The sequence below is a fragment of the Diadema antillarum genome, unplaced genomic scaffold, assembly GCF_040938485.1.
Source record: "Diadema antillarum isolate AM-2024a unplaced genomic scaffold, OU_Dant_1.0 seq00000822_RagTag, whole genome shotgun sequence".
Taxonomy (NCBI): Eukaryota; Metazoa; Echinodermata; class Echinoidea; order Diadematoida; family Diadematidae; genus Diadema; species Diadema antillarum.
In genome coordinates, this window is record NW_027271699.1 from 1,109,137 (window position 1) to 1,124,185 (window position 15,049).

Consider the following 15,049-nt stretch of genomic DNA (forward strand, 5'->3'; position numbering starts at 1 on the left):
TGATAGACCAAAGTCTGTTGTTGCCTGTTGCCACAGACCTATCCAGCTACATCGACATTCCTATCCCAAATCGGTGAAGCCACACGAGGGAGTCTTTACATCCATTCTCCAGTATGATAGAGACGCTGATGGCATAAAGTCTCGCTCCTCCCAACGATGGGCTGCCTTTCCCATTCTTCTAGAGTTATTTCACTGCGCAAAGAAGATTCTCTCTCCCTTTTTTTCTCTCTCTCCATGTTTATGTAACACATGATATACACGCAGAGAGATGGAGGAAGAGAGAATCAATATATACGTATATATATATATATATATCAATATATACGTATATATATTATATATATATATATATATATATATATATATATATATATATATATGTTGATAAGGTAGTCCACGTGTTGGCAAGATAAAAAGATAAGTAACAAAGCTGCAACAAAGTTCATGCTGTATTCACCAACGGTTTATTTCTTCACACAAATTTTCGAGCGTCTCGCCGCCCTTTCTCAAGTGTTGATACTGAGAGAACAATAACAAAATTAAGCCATAACAATATATGCAGCTTTGTTACTTATATATATATATATATATATATATATATATATATATATATATATATATATATATGTTCCTCCAAAAAGGAGGAACAGTAAGAGGAATAATGATGTCAAAGCTACGCACAGATTTCTCCTTCCTTTCTCATATCTCACATATACATATATATGTATATTATATATACGTATATTTTACCCTATATATCTTATACATACGGAAACGCACACACGCATTAGTGTATAGTGATTTTATGTACATAATGAAACATAAGGCAGAGTGTATAATAATCATAGTGAAAAGAGAGGGGAAAATGAAGACGGACCAATACACAATAAAAAGCGCCACGTCTGCTTCATATAAACAACAAAACAATGATAGCCATGGCAACGCTTGAATGACATGTTCCCATGCACACCTGACATTATTGTCACATAGAAGGGTCATTCAGTCTTTAATGAAACAGAGATGGCAGAAATGCATTGGGAATCTCATTCATTTCCCGACTGAGATTGACGATAGGAACATTCACTTGGAATAGAGCCATCCCTCATCAACGATCGGATGCCTCTGGATACAGATACCCTATCCAGTATGTCCGCTTTGTGTTATAACCATAATGTGATCCGTGCGATACTGATTAGCTTGTATGCCAACTATGCACCGAAGGAATGTTGCTTCGATGGTTCAATGTTCGGGTACGTGCACAACATGACAAGTGGCTGGTCTAGAACAACACAGATTGATAGCCTGCAAGAGATAAAATACGTCAGAGTCATTACGTAAGTTATATTTAGGTGCACAACATGCATGGTATGACGATTGTGTCTAATGATTTATGCAGAACTCGACGCTGTACTAAAACAAACTTTGAGGAAATCCACTGTGAGCGCTGGGAACAGGTTGACAATACCACAACGTCTCATAATTTACCCGACAAGCTTTGGTTGTACAAGTAAACAGCATCAACCACGCCACACAATGGTGATAAAAATTAATGATATGTAGATGAATCACACACACACACACACACAAATATTCATGATAATCAAATTCATATGCAGCTATGATACAGAGACGACGTCTAACTAAAACTTTTACCGGAGATTGTTTTCGAAGCTTTAAAAAAAAAATGACGCGTACATGTGCTAGATATTATAGCCAGAATATCAAAGACAAAATCCTTAAGTTCTTGGATAATGATAATGCCAAACTCAGAAATCAAGCCCCAACCCGGCATTACATTCTGTGTCTATCTATAAGTGTGAATGTTTAGATTAGGACCGTTCTTTTGAAGATGATGTGATATAAAGTTAAAGACATTATTTACTATCAGCAGATGAAACAAACCCCAACTTTAGTGTTTCAAAATAGTTCTAAATTATGAGTTGAGGATAGAAACAAGCTATGTAAAAAATTAATTAGTATAATCAATGTTAGGTATTGTAAATATACAAAATGTGAACAATACTTATGATAAAATCGTTTCTAGAATAAACCGTCTACAGTTATGGTTTATTGAGAAAAATAGTAATATCTCCTTATATTCAGACTTTATTGCAAAGTGTATATGGTAGGATGTTTTGTGATACAACTGACCTACACATATGCATCAAATGTGATGACTCAAACATTTTATAAATCACTGCTCCCAATGGTATACGATACCTTTAAAGCGAACATATAGGCCTATTTGGGCAAATATGAAAACAGGTCTTGTCTTTGCAACAAAAATACTAATATAATATATTATGTTTTGTCTAATTTATGACCATTTTAAATACTTTCCTTTGCGCCTCGTGTAAAGGTGATCATCGCGTTGAGTGGGTAACAATACGTATTGCATCCACCCTATAGGAAAAACACAAATTTTTTGGGAACCACCCCAAACACAAACAAACAAGCAAACAAACAAACAAACGAGCGAACGAACGACCAAAGATATAAACAGTGTTGTATAAAGAATTTCAGCATTATCTAGTATGAAACTGTGGTTAAACTGACGATGTAGAGAGTGTGGAGATATTGTATATTGAGCCAAAGAGCTACTAGCTCTTTGGTTGAGCATAAAGGGCATGAAGCTTTAAACAAGTATCAAAGGAATGTGGAGTTCAGTCTCTGACAACCCGAGCCTTTAAAAACTTTCGAATTCAAAGTTGTGGCAGGGGGGAGCAAGATGAAACTATCAACAGTGATCAAGGGCATATCAGTGGAAGAGATGAAAAATAATTATGCTTGAGACGATTTTCCATGGGAGGAATAAAGAGAGAGTACAGACATAGTTAAAGGATGAGTGTTTCACGGAATAAGACATAGATTGATGCTGCGCCATATCCCAGCAGCTGTCCTGTACTTGTATCGGATGCCACGCATGAAATGATAATTGCAGATCAAGAAACATCTCTGGATGACGTGGCTCGTAAACCCCGCATCCGGAAGGTTGGTGCGCTGTCTCTCCGTGATTTTCTCTTTCTCTTTATAGTCCCCAACTCTGTGGGGCGCGCTCCAACTCCATTGATCGCTGATAAGTCATCGACCGAGAAATAGAAAGTGCGCTGATGGCGTGGAAATGTTGTTTTTCTAAAATCGTCTGCGCAAGTCGCACAGCTGATGGGGGTATATAAAGCGGTGGTCTGCGGTCTCGACTGGCAAGTCAAGAGATCACCAGAACATTTTGTGACATCAGGGTAGAGCACCTCGAAGATAAGAGTGACTGAATTTCAGCGAGTATCACTTTAAAGCTTTTGCATTCGAAAAACAAGCTAACAATATCACTTCGTTCTTGAGCGTCACGTCATAAACAGAACCCGGATAGACATCAAAATGCCGCAGAATCATGTTGAGCAGGTTGTGCTGGCGAGGAGACTGGAGTCCAGTGTTACCGTCAACTTACTTGGTGAGTTTGTTTTATTTTATTTTATTTTATTTTTTTTTTTTTTTGGGGGGGGGGGAGAGTGGGGGGTACTCGTTTTTTATTTATGTTCAATATCCTTAAAACTTCTTGTGACTTTCGTATCTGTGTCCCCCCCCCTCTCTCTCTCCCTCTCTCATATGTATACATATATATATATTTGTAAGTTTATTAAACCGACGTTACTATAATCATGGCATGTATTGGGGGGGGGGGGCAGGTTATAGAACAGAATAAGTTCACGCAAGTCATTTAAAGTATAGCCTCAAACAAAATTCCTTCATTCACTCATTTATTTTTTCCATTTCGAGCAGAAACACATAACTTAAAAAAAAATGATTGCACAATTACATTACAATGTATGATAAAAGAAATGTATAAGTTTATAGCATATCGAAAGTATACAGAAATGCTGGAAATGTTGAGAAATGCTTATAAGCAATGTTTGTATGGTGCACCCCCTCCTCATATGTAATACAAGTCGTATGATTAATATCTTGTTAAATATAAGAAAATAATGACTTTGAACAAAGTGCGAATTCAACGTAAATGTTTGATTAAATTGAACTTTTAGTTGTAGGTAATCATCCATGTAAGCGGTGTGCATGCTTGTGAGAATGCGAATGACTTATTGTGAGCCCTTGTCATAATAATGTTCGAATCTAATATTGTTTTAACTGATGTATGTCAATGTGTATAAAGAATTCTGACGACCGATTTCAGCATTTCAATTTTTTCCGTTGGGTTTCATTGCGATCAGGATGAATATGAAGATGCCATCATCAAAAACTAAAATCTAGAAAGAGCAAAATTATCATTCTCCCCTCTCTTCATCTCTCGATCTTCTTACATTTTCTTGTTCTTTTTCTCTAGTTCGTTAAAATGGGGAAAATTTCCCTAAAAATTATGTGGATTAATTGGCAGCAATGTTGGTATAACACAGCAGTGAAATTTGAGGGAAATCACACGATTAGTTCAAAAGTTCACGAATTTCTAAAGTTTTTGTGCCGCCATTGCTGAATACTAAGAAGGCTAGGACACTTTGCGATGTTATATTAGTCATTAGTGGACTGATATAGAAAAATAATAATAAAACGAATTCCATATACATTTTCATTTTGTATCAAATATCAAAATGAAAGAGGATTTGACTTACCTCCTTCAGAAGGCAGGGGAAAATAACATTACCCTCGAGATTTGTCAGTTTTTAGAGGGAATATACACTTGTTTGTTAAAAAGTGAATTTTGTGGAATCATCCTTATCTTTTATATCCTTCTCCTACTGTAGCGTCACGAATAGTTATGGGCCTTCTTATCCAGCAATGAGAGCAAATGGATTTGATGGAAAACTTAACATTAATTTCTTTCGAACGGATTTTCCATTTTTTCTCAAACTTTGTTTCCATGTTCTATCATTTCTGCATTTACTGAATTAATATGTAATAATTATATTTGGGGTATATTTCCTTTTAACCATAATTTATATACCACTTTCCGTCGTCGACTTTTTAGCTATCTCTTCATATTTTTCTTAGTCACTTTTTTTTTCTGAACACGCGAGTAATGGTTGCTTTGTTTTACTTTGTTTTGTTTGTTTTTCTTAGTGTTTTTCGGGTCAATTTGATTCCCACTTCGCATTTCTCGTACTAAGTTATTAACGATGTCAAAACAATTTACATGCAATTTTCTTCCCTCGATGACATACAAGGCGTAGATTATAGATTTATTTTCGCTAACTCTCTCTCTGCATGTGGTGCTTGGAAAACAGAAAGTTTTTCGAGAATATTTCGAAAACATATCAATTTCTCCTCAACCGTTTAACGAATAGTTCCCCCCCCCCAAGAAAAAAAAAAAACCCAGAATAAATCAAAACCAAACAAAAAACGAGTCCTTTCTCTTCGCGAACAGACCTTTTGCGTGCGGCATCGGAAGAATTTTATAGCCTCGGGCGCATCAATCTTAAACTGATTATATGAATCGAAACAAGCGATATCAATTTACCAAGAATAACATGTATTTGCGGGAGGTATCGGTTTGCTCTTCTGGACCCCCGAATCTCTCACGATCTCTTGGCTTGTATTACGCCCAAAGGGATACTTTCCCCCGCCAGTTTGTCTCAAGCGCAGAGCGGCCCGTATGCCTCAGTTCAAATGTCAAATACCGACGCGTGACACTTCGTCGTTATGGGCCAGCTGATATTTATGTGGTTTTCTTTTTCTTCTTTTTTATCTTATGAAACACAACAGCAGACATTCGATATTTGAATGGAGTCGTCTGCGCAATCCATTCATAGGAATTCCGCGGTTAGGGGGTAATATTTCTGACATCATTCGACAGCCATGTGTTCTATCTTTAGATCAAGAACTTATGATGTGATAGGCAACTGGATAAACAAAGGCCGTTTGCTGAAAAACGTGCGAGTTCAGTCATCTTTGCATAACTCAAGAAATCTTTGCTCCACACGCTCTGAAGATGCTGTCAACAACCCTTAACAAAAAAAAAAAAAAAATCATGATTATCAATAAATGAAATAATCAACGTCAATTCTTTTTATTCTTTTCCATCTCTCTTTCTCACTGTAATTTTACTATTCCTCTGTCTTTCTCTCTCATGAGCGTGGTTCCTCTTACAAAAAGAAAAATGCAATGGCATTCATAGCACAACATTTTGAAATACGTTTTATTAGCCTTAGAGTATTTATAACACTATGAACACAGCTTTACCGAATCTTTCAGCCTCCCATGTCTGAATGATCGCCAAAAATAATTTTGTCTCTCTGCTACACTTGTACATTATCATTTTTTTTTTCAATTATATAATTCCATCAAAATGGACAAAACTCGTTTTGGAATATGATTAGGTGACACAGTGACCATGGTGACCGTGGGATTTTTGTGTGCAACCACCGAAATTTACGCTTTGCACACTCGGTCAATTTCTTTCTTAAATTTTCACATTTATCAGAAGAATAACAGCTTATCCGTATAATACAGCAGAAATGATGATACATTACGAGGAAATAGGTAACTTCGAAACCAAGCATGACTGCTGTATATTCTTATCATGTGATAACAAAGCAAGCGTAAGCAAAGGAACTTTGATGGAACCTTGATGAAAGTCAACTTGTACAGTAACAGCACCCCAAAAAGTCGAATACTGACCCCAAATTAAAGGTATGTTCAGTTTCGGTTGAGATGGGGCTTCACGTTTCTGACTTTTTTTTTGATATTTTTTTTTAGATAATGAGAAACCTCTTATGAAATATGAAAGAGCATAATTATAATTCCAAGAGGAATTCAAAGTTTATTTGATGAAAATTGTTTTTGAGATAAAGCTTATCAAAAACAAAACGATCCTAATAAAAGGTGGGACCCACCTTTTATAAGGGTCGCTTTGTTTTTCTTTGTTTTTTATATCTCAGCCATTTCAAAACCGATTTTCATCAAGTAAACATTGAATTCCTTTTGGCATTGTATGCTGGTTAACATCTTATGAAGTGGTTTCCAAGTGTCTCGCAAAAAGTTTGAAGCTGAATCCTCGCCTCCAACAATACTTTACCATCCTTTTAAGAGCGTTTATAGATACCACTGGACAGAGAGCGAGCTTGATAAGAACACAGATAAAAAAACAAAAACAACGATTAATCGATTTTGCATAGGGTTTACAGAGTCATTTATCAACATTGACTAACATAATTACTGTATCATGACTAACTAATCAAGTATTACCTGCAGAAAGTGCAGGAATAAAGTCTTTCCTTGATGATAAGGAGGCAAACCAACTAGAATTTTGCAAAGGCGACAAACTTCAATCAACAGTTCAAGCAAGGACGTTTTGAGCTTTTGATTTATACGCTTAAAGATAATGTCCAAGTCAAATTCGAATTCGTTTTTAATCACAAGGTCCAGTAATTATTACACTGATCAAGGATGACGATAAAAGTAAGGTTAAGCTTAGTTCCTTATGATGATAATGATACTAATGATCATTGTTCCCGTTATCTTAACTGTTATTATCATTATCATTATTATCAATGTTATAATAATAGTAATAATAATAATAATAATAATAATAACAATAATAGTTTATAATAATAATAATAATCATTATTATTATCATTATTATTATCATTATAATTATAATTATCATTATCATTATCAGCATCAGCATCAGCATCAGCATCATCATCATCATTATCCTTACCACCTATACAGTGTAGGGAAGCACTCCAATATTCCTGCATAAGGAACAGCTTCTATATAGTACAAGCTGCCACAGTCTTGGAAAGAGATTATTCGATGTAACGTGTCAGCTTATGAATGCATGCCTCTGTCTTTACATGATGTTCAAGATATGCTCGAGGTTAACTCGTGGTTGAACCAAACTGCAATGGTCATTTCCTATTCTACACAACACGAGGAGCAAATTATTCAATGTCGTGACAATCACATCCAACAGCGATGCGGAATTCCGTGGATGCCAAGGCGGTGAGTGGATATAGGCGAAACTCGGCAGGAGATGCCTGCCCGCGCGTTGTCTAACCAGGGCGTGTCTCGCACCACCGCGATCCGGGTATGGATACCACTGGGATGCGCTCATTTCGCGGTAACTCTTTGGCAGATGATGTTGACTTCCGGCGAGGATTCATCCGCGTCACCAACATTGTCACGAATGAAATACGACAGCTGTGTTCATTTGTCTATTGAAAAAAAAATAAGCTGGTATCATCATCAGAACTTGGTGGAGTGAACAAATTTTGAGAAAGAGGCGAGAGCATTTAATAATTTTGCTTTTGATGAATATTCTTGAAATAAAGTCAGCAATGCATTCCACTATGTCTGTATTTGATCTGTTTGAAATAGAGATCGGGCTTCACTTTATCACTTTTTTCTTTTCACAAATTAGTGCTCAGAACTCTTCTTGGACATGATCTTAATAATTATGCATTCATGTTCTGGATTGAGTTTCTTCCACACACGTAAGGTATAAAAGGAAAGGTATGCTACATAGTTTCTGCTGGAAGCAAATTGAAAAATTAGTACTTCGTTGAAACGAAATCTAACATTTGCATTACATTGTTGGTGAGTGGGGTGTCTGGCTCAGCATAAGACCTCCCGTGGCCAACATTATGTCTGTAATCATTCATAAAGGTCGAGCTCAACGAGACCCAGTCTACCTTATTGAGCAGTTTAACATCTGTTCGACTGGCTGGCTGTTACATGACGATCAGGAGTATTACTGTCATGCTAATCATTGATTCAATTCTGATTCTTTGCTTTGCAGGGGCCGCGGTGACGTCAATGTTAGTCAATGGCGTCGAGAGGCTGTTTTTAAGGTGAGATCACCATTACAATATTTTATCATGCATCGCCGGCTGGCAGTTATGTACGACTTGTTTTTGATTACCCTCGATGTCCTAAGGCGAGTTCTTGAACTTTACTGTTGATTCTTTGTGATCTTTACTTCTGTTGTTGTGATTATGTCCTTGCAAGTTCATGACGTTTAAGCGTGTCGTGATGGGCAGCTGAATGAATAGGCAAAATGAAATGAAATGACTCGCATTTTGACGCAAAAACAAGACGCAAAACAAAAACAAACAAATTATGGTTTGTATGTGTGTGGTTAAAGTACATTACAACTGACACGCAAAGGGAGCAACGGTGAACACGTGAACGAATATCCAATCAAAAAAAATAATCTGAGCTGAGCAGTCAATGTCACAACTGACAAACATGGATATAAGATTTTAATGTATTTTACTTCTGACTCTGATTTATAATTCAGGAGATAAACGGTGCATTTAAGATTTTTCTACGCTCGATATAGTTGATTGTACGTGTATATGGTTATTGTTTACCATGAATTGATTGCGAAACCGTACATAGAGAACGTAAGAAAGAAACGCCATTATCTGTTTCGAACCACGGTCGATTAATTATAATGACTGATAACGCGCTTTATGATACCACCATTTTATATGCTAATTTTGCTCTTTTAGAATACAAATATACCATAAAGTGTGTTTGTTTTGTGTTCTTTTATGCATGTCTTTGTTGTTTGGTGATTGGCAAGCCTCATATCATATTTTCTTCCCGTTTTTATTTTTAGCAAATCCACGGTGCTAGACAACAAATCTCCAATTAGGAGCGGCATTCCATTCATCCTTTGTAAGTATATTAATTAAAAGTGGTATTAAGCGTAGGAGTAGTAGTAGTAGTAGTAGTAGTTGTTGTTATTGTTATTTCAATGGTAATAATAACAATGATATAGGGAATATGATAATGATGATATCTATGATGACAATAACAAATAGAAATAAAAAAAAGGAGAAGAAAAGTAGAAAATATGCGTATATCTATAATTTGCAATATTTCACATAACGAGTGGAGTATGGTTAACGATGAATTGTATATGTTGTTTGTTTCACCAGCCCACGATCCCGCTCACGACTTCTTCAGAACAACTCACTGGACTTTAGTGGAACAGAGCAAGGTATGTGTCTGTAAGGTCGCAGTCACCAACGTATACTGTGATTTATTTAGCCATGACGTACTTTGCATTTAATAGGGGCGGGTCTTAAATGTCTTCAGTTTGGTCACTAGCTGTTCACCAAATTTGAATGGATGCTACATTTTATTATTATTATTTTTTTGTGTGTTATTCTTACGTGTTTGGTTGTTGTTGTCGCCAAGAGAAAATCTACTGATTATTAAGTCATTTATATTCCCGGCGTATTCCCGACCAAATCAAAGCTAGACTAGAAAAAAAAAATAAAAAAAAATCTTATATGCATATTATTTTCCAACTTATCCATACAGAACCCAAATGGAGATGTCAGTGCGTCCTTTGCCCTGGAAGACAGCGATGAAACCAGGAAACGATGGAACTTCAGGTAAAGCCATCTCTTTTGGCAATTTACATTCACATGGCAGTGGTTATGATGATTAAGACACAGACGATATGAATAAGATAATGATTATGATAATACACTGTACTTGCATCGCTATCGTATGAGGATAATGATTGTAACAAGGATAGTGAGTTCTACCATCACTATACACATAATCGGAAACAAAGATTATAATATAAAGAAGACACTATAACTATAAATGATAATTTTATTGTCATGACCACTGTATGATAAAACACGAGTATACTAGTAATAAAATCAATATCATAAGACTAGAAACAACAGTTAACATCAACTATGAACAACAGATTATAATATAAGCTTTGATTCAGCGTTGATTTGAACTTCATTATTGCTAGTCTTGTAAGATTTCATATCGTATGTATTGGTCTGTTATTTCCAAATAGATATTAATCCCCACTTTCCAGTCTTTTGCAAGGTTGCTCAAGGTGTTGCATTTGTAGTGTAGTATTATAAGAAAAAATGATATTTTAAACGCTGCTGTGAGAGGAGAAACACGTGATTAAAACTATAATCTCTAGAGAAGGGGAATCGAGCCAAAGATATGCTTCTGCGAGGCACCTTGTCAATATGTTTTCAACTGATTTCATTTCATTTCACCTATTTTCATATTTCTCAAATGAAGATCATTAAATGAAAAATACAGAGCATAGATTCAGTGAACAAAAAGGTCGAAGACACAGTACTTTCGGAGTACCAACAGATAAATACGATGATGCCGACATAAAAACAGTTCGCAGGTCTCCTTAAACCCTTGGTATAACAAATTTTGAATAATTTAGGAGATCGGATACTTGTGGTGGACTGTGACTTGACCACCTTAAAGGGGTGGTGCAGTTTCAGTGGAGATGGGGATTCAGGTTTCCAAAGTTTTTTGATGATGATTTGTTGAGATAATGAGAAACCTCGTATAAAATATGAAAGAGCGTGTAATTCTAAGAGGAATTCAACGTTTATTCGATGAAAATTAGTTTTGAAATGGCTGAGATATCCAAAACAAAGCGATCCTGATTTTGATATCTTAGCCATTTCAAAACCGATTTTGATCAAAGAAACTTTGAATTCCTCTAAGCATTGCATGTTCTATAGTATTTCATAAACTGGTTTCTAAGTATCTCGCAAAAATTTTAAAGCTGAATCCTCACTTTATCCAATACTATATATACCATCCCTTAAATGTTGAACTATGAGTCATGTTTTATTTCCTTTTTTATCCTTACAGATTTAAGGCAACGTTGAAGATCTCCTTGCGAAAGAAAGAGGTGGCATTCGATTACAAAATCGAAAATAAAGGTAAGAAGATAAAAGAAGCAACTGGAATGAATTAAAAATTAATATCAGCGGAGACAGACAATCTGAAGAACTGAGAAGGGCGAGTCTTCCTCCCAAATACAGATATTTTGCACCTTGATCGCATCTCTGTCAAAAGGAATCATCTCCTCATACAATTTTAAAAAAATTGAATTTTATATCATGATGTCATAAAGACGATTTCTATATGAATTTGACCCATCTATCTATTCTCTTTTGTTCGTTTGCATTTTCAGTCTATATTATCTAGGCCTATCTATTTTATGAACACATATTTTCGTGTCTATAGATATATGTTTATATTTGTATATATAATTTATGCGAATATTATATGCATTTATTCATTTATTTATCTATTTACTCATTTATCTATCTATCTATCTGTCTGTCTGTCTTTATTATAATTATAAACATGTAGCTATGTATCTGTCATAGGTTATCATGTATGCTCATTCAATCCATTTCGCCACAGATTCGAAACCACTTGCCTGTGCTCCGATGCTTCAGAATCATTTCCTGGTTGATGACGTCACAAATACATCTATCCTGGGGCTCCACGACTCATATTCATCAGATGAGGTAACGATGATAACAAAGAGGAGAACTGATACTCAAATGATTTTGTTACATGTGATTCGAAGACATTTTACAAGGATTATAACCCATTTCGCAAGTTCAAACAGAATCAGTACATCAACTAGCAATATTGTTGGAGTAGCAATTACACTTGGTGGCTAATGATTGAGAAAATCAATCAATGAAATAGTATTTGAAGAGAAAAATATTTATCGTTAGTACTCAGTAATTCATGCAAGCCGGCCGTATCATTCATTGTGTCATTTTCCTCATTTTTTCTTCTTTTTTTTTTCAAGGTGAGTTACGGCGCCGTTATCCCAGAGGGCAGTGACAGAGTCTCCGTAGAAGGTCCGCTGGACAGGTACGCAGTCTTGACTTTCACATTCTCTTTTTCCTTTCTTCTTCTTCTTTTTACTGTGTGTAATGAATTGCTTTTGTTCCCGTAGTGCACTACACACAGTTTAATTGTTCTCCATTTGCAAATGGCAAATGCAAATCAATTTCCAGCAAAATATACTACTTTAATTTACTTCATTCTATTTTTGTTTTTGTTTGATGCGATGCATAAATCATTTGAGTGACGATATCAAATAGGACTTAAATCTTGACAGTTGAAAAGATATTGCTGAAGTAGTAGATACAAGACAAAATAAAATACCAATTGACTTCGCAAGGTCAATATCCTCCCAGGGTCCAAAGGCATGTTGAATGGAAACTAGAACGCAATAATGATTTTAAAAAAAGGTAGGAGAAAAAAGAGGAAGGAAGAAGAAGAGACAATCAAAAGTGCTTGTAGGACGGAGACGAAGACGATGAAGAAGAAGAAGAAGGAGGATGAGTGGGAGGGGTGGTGGAAAACAATGTTGTTGTTGTCTATGTTCTGAATATTTCGCTATGCTTCACATACTTTTTATATCCGTCGTCCCACAGATTGTACGCGAACTCTTCTGACGAACATGTTCTGAGGAATACTCAAGAGGGCGCTACACTCACACTGAGGAAATGGAATCTTCCTGATTCTGGTAAGAAAGCACTCAGAGCAACAGAAGTGCTCAAAGTGATTATAAAAGGGCTTCGTAATTAACCAAAACCACAATGATTTGACGCGCATCAATACTTCATATTCAGTTACAATGCTGTTTGTATTCATGTAAACAAAAAGTACACATTCATTTTCATAATTGATTGTCATGATATGCAAAGATGCTTAATTGAGATTGTGATTGACAACTGGATGGAAATGTGAAAAGTAACCAATGTTTTTCTTTTATGCATTTTTATTATTAGTATTATGCAAAGGTACCATTATTTGCTTACGTTTGTGCGTCTGATGAAAGAAAAATCAATGGCCTTCGAGATGGATTACCCACGTGACTGATTTTGAACATAAACACCACAATTTGTTAATATCTAATACGACACATCTCTCTCTGGCTCGCACGCTCTAACAGTGATCTGGAATCCCTGGAACGAAGACGCCCAGGGCGCGCACGACATCACCACCGATGAGTACGCCGAGATGATCTGCATCGGCTGCGGTCACGTGAGCCAACCTGTCACCATCCTACCTGGTGGCACCTTCCACGCTTCACAGAGCTTCTTCGTAGAGTGATGACGTCAGCACGAGAACAGAATGAGCCTTCTAGCAATTAGTATTCCAAACGATCTCCGAAGAACTGTGTGCATTTCCAGTGAAAATGTTTTTCTAATCCGTTTTCTTACTTCTTTGTACAGTGGTGAATTTTTTACTCTCGCCGTCCATGTACAAGATTCCATTTCGCAACTCGTCCGTATTCACACTTTATGCGTCATTTGTTATGGACTCTATATCAGTAGACAATCTAGAGAGGACACTGCTGTCCACAGCAACTACATGTATATACGAAAGGCGAAGTTGGTATGAAGTTGGTTAGACATAATTTTGATCACTTCGTAAATTACAAGGAAAACAAACATCAAAAGAAGCAACCAAATCGTAATGACCATTAATGTGGTCATTGCGATAGAACGTGCACCTAAAATGTAATGTTCCCTTACCTTCACCTAGATTGAAAAGAAGGTACTTCTGCGATTGAAATAACCAAACAAAACATGAGAAATGTTTTTACAATCTTGACGGATGATCAATCTGCGTATGCGTCCAAGAGAATGGAAAAGCTTGGTGAACACTGTCCGTTGTACTCTACATTGATCTTCCAAGAGATATTATTGAATACGCTAATTGCTATAATGAAAAATGACGGATGAAACGAGACTACTGTGAGGATGTGGAAGAAATGGTTCCTGACGTGATCGAGTTAAAATTTGATTGAAGTGTGAAGGAATCGTATCACATCCAATGATGATTCCCATCATGCACGATTAAATGATGATTCCGAAAGGTATTGGTGCAGCTGGCTGTATCAATGATTTAAGATATATGCCAAAGAACAGTGACATTTGTGTGATTTTTGTAAAAAAAAAATTCTGATTGATGTTTCTATTTTCTCTTATTGTTGACCCGTTGTACAGTCTGCTGTAGTGTATTTCATATTGTACGAGAAACACGTGAAATTTCAATTTCAATTTCAATCGTTGTGTCTAGGATTTCGTAACGTCTGTGAATCTGTGATGTCTTGAAACGTGTAAACGTCAAAACCCTGATGAACAAAGAGACATAGAAAATTACTTGTCGCTATTTACACTTCACGTTGATAAACTAGCACTACCAAACATACTGTAGGAAGCGAACATAATCGTTATTACACTAGCAGATATGGACACCACGC

General features: G+C 36.1%; 1 protein-coding gene across 1 annotated transcript; it reads left to right on the plus strand.

The window, feature by feature from the left end:
- Positions 1-3,353: 3,353 nt before the first annotated feature.
- On the plus strand, positions 3,354-14,172 carry LOC139739975 (uncharacterized). The gene is made up of 10 exons (XM_071650573.1): positions 3,354-3,448; positions 8,747-8,798; positions 9,572-9,630; positions 9,894-9,955; positions 10,282-10,355; positions 11,617-11,687; positions 12,178-12,284; positions 12,578-12,642; positions 13,212-13,303; positions 13,733-14,172. The coding sequence occupies exons 1-10, from the start codon at positions 3,376-3,378 to the stop codon at positions 13,891-13,893; spliced, it is 816 nt and encodes a 271-aa protein (XP_071506674.1). The 5' UTR covers positions 3,354-3,375; the 3' UTR covers positions 13,894-14,172.
- Positions 14,173-15,049: the final 877 nt, after the last annotated feature.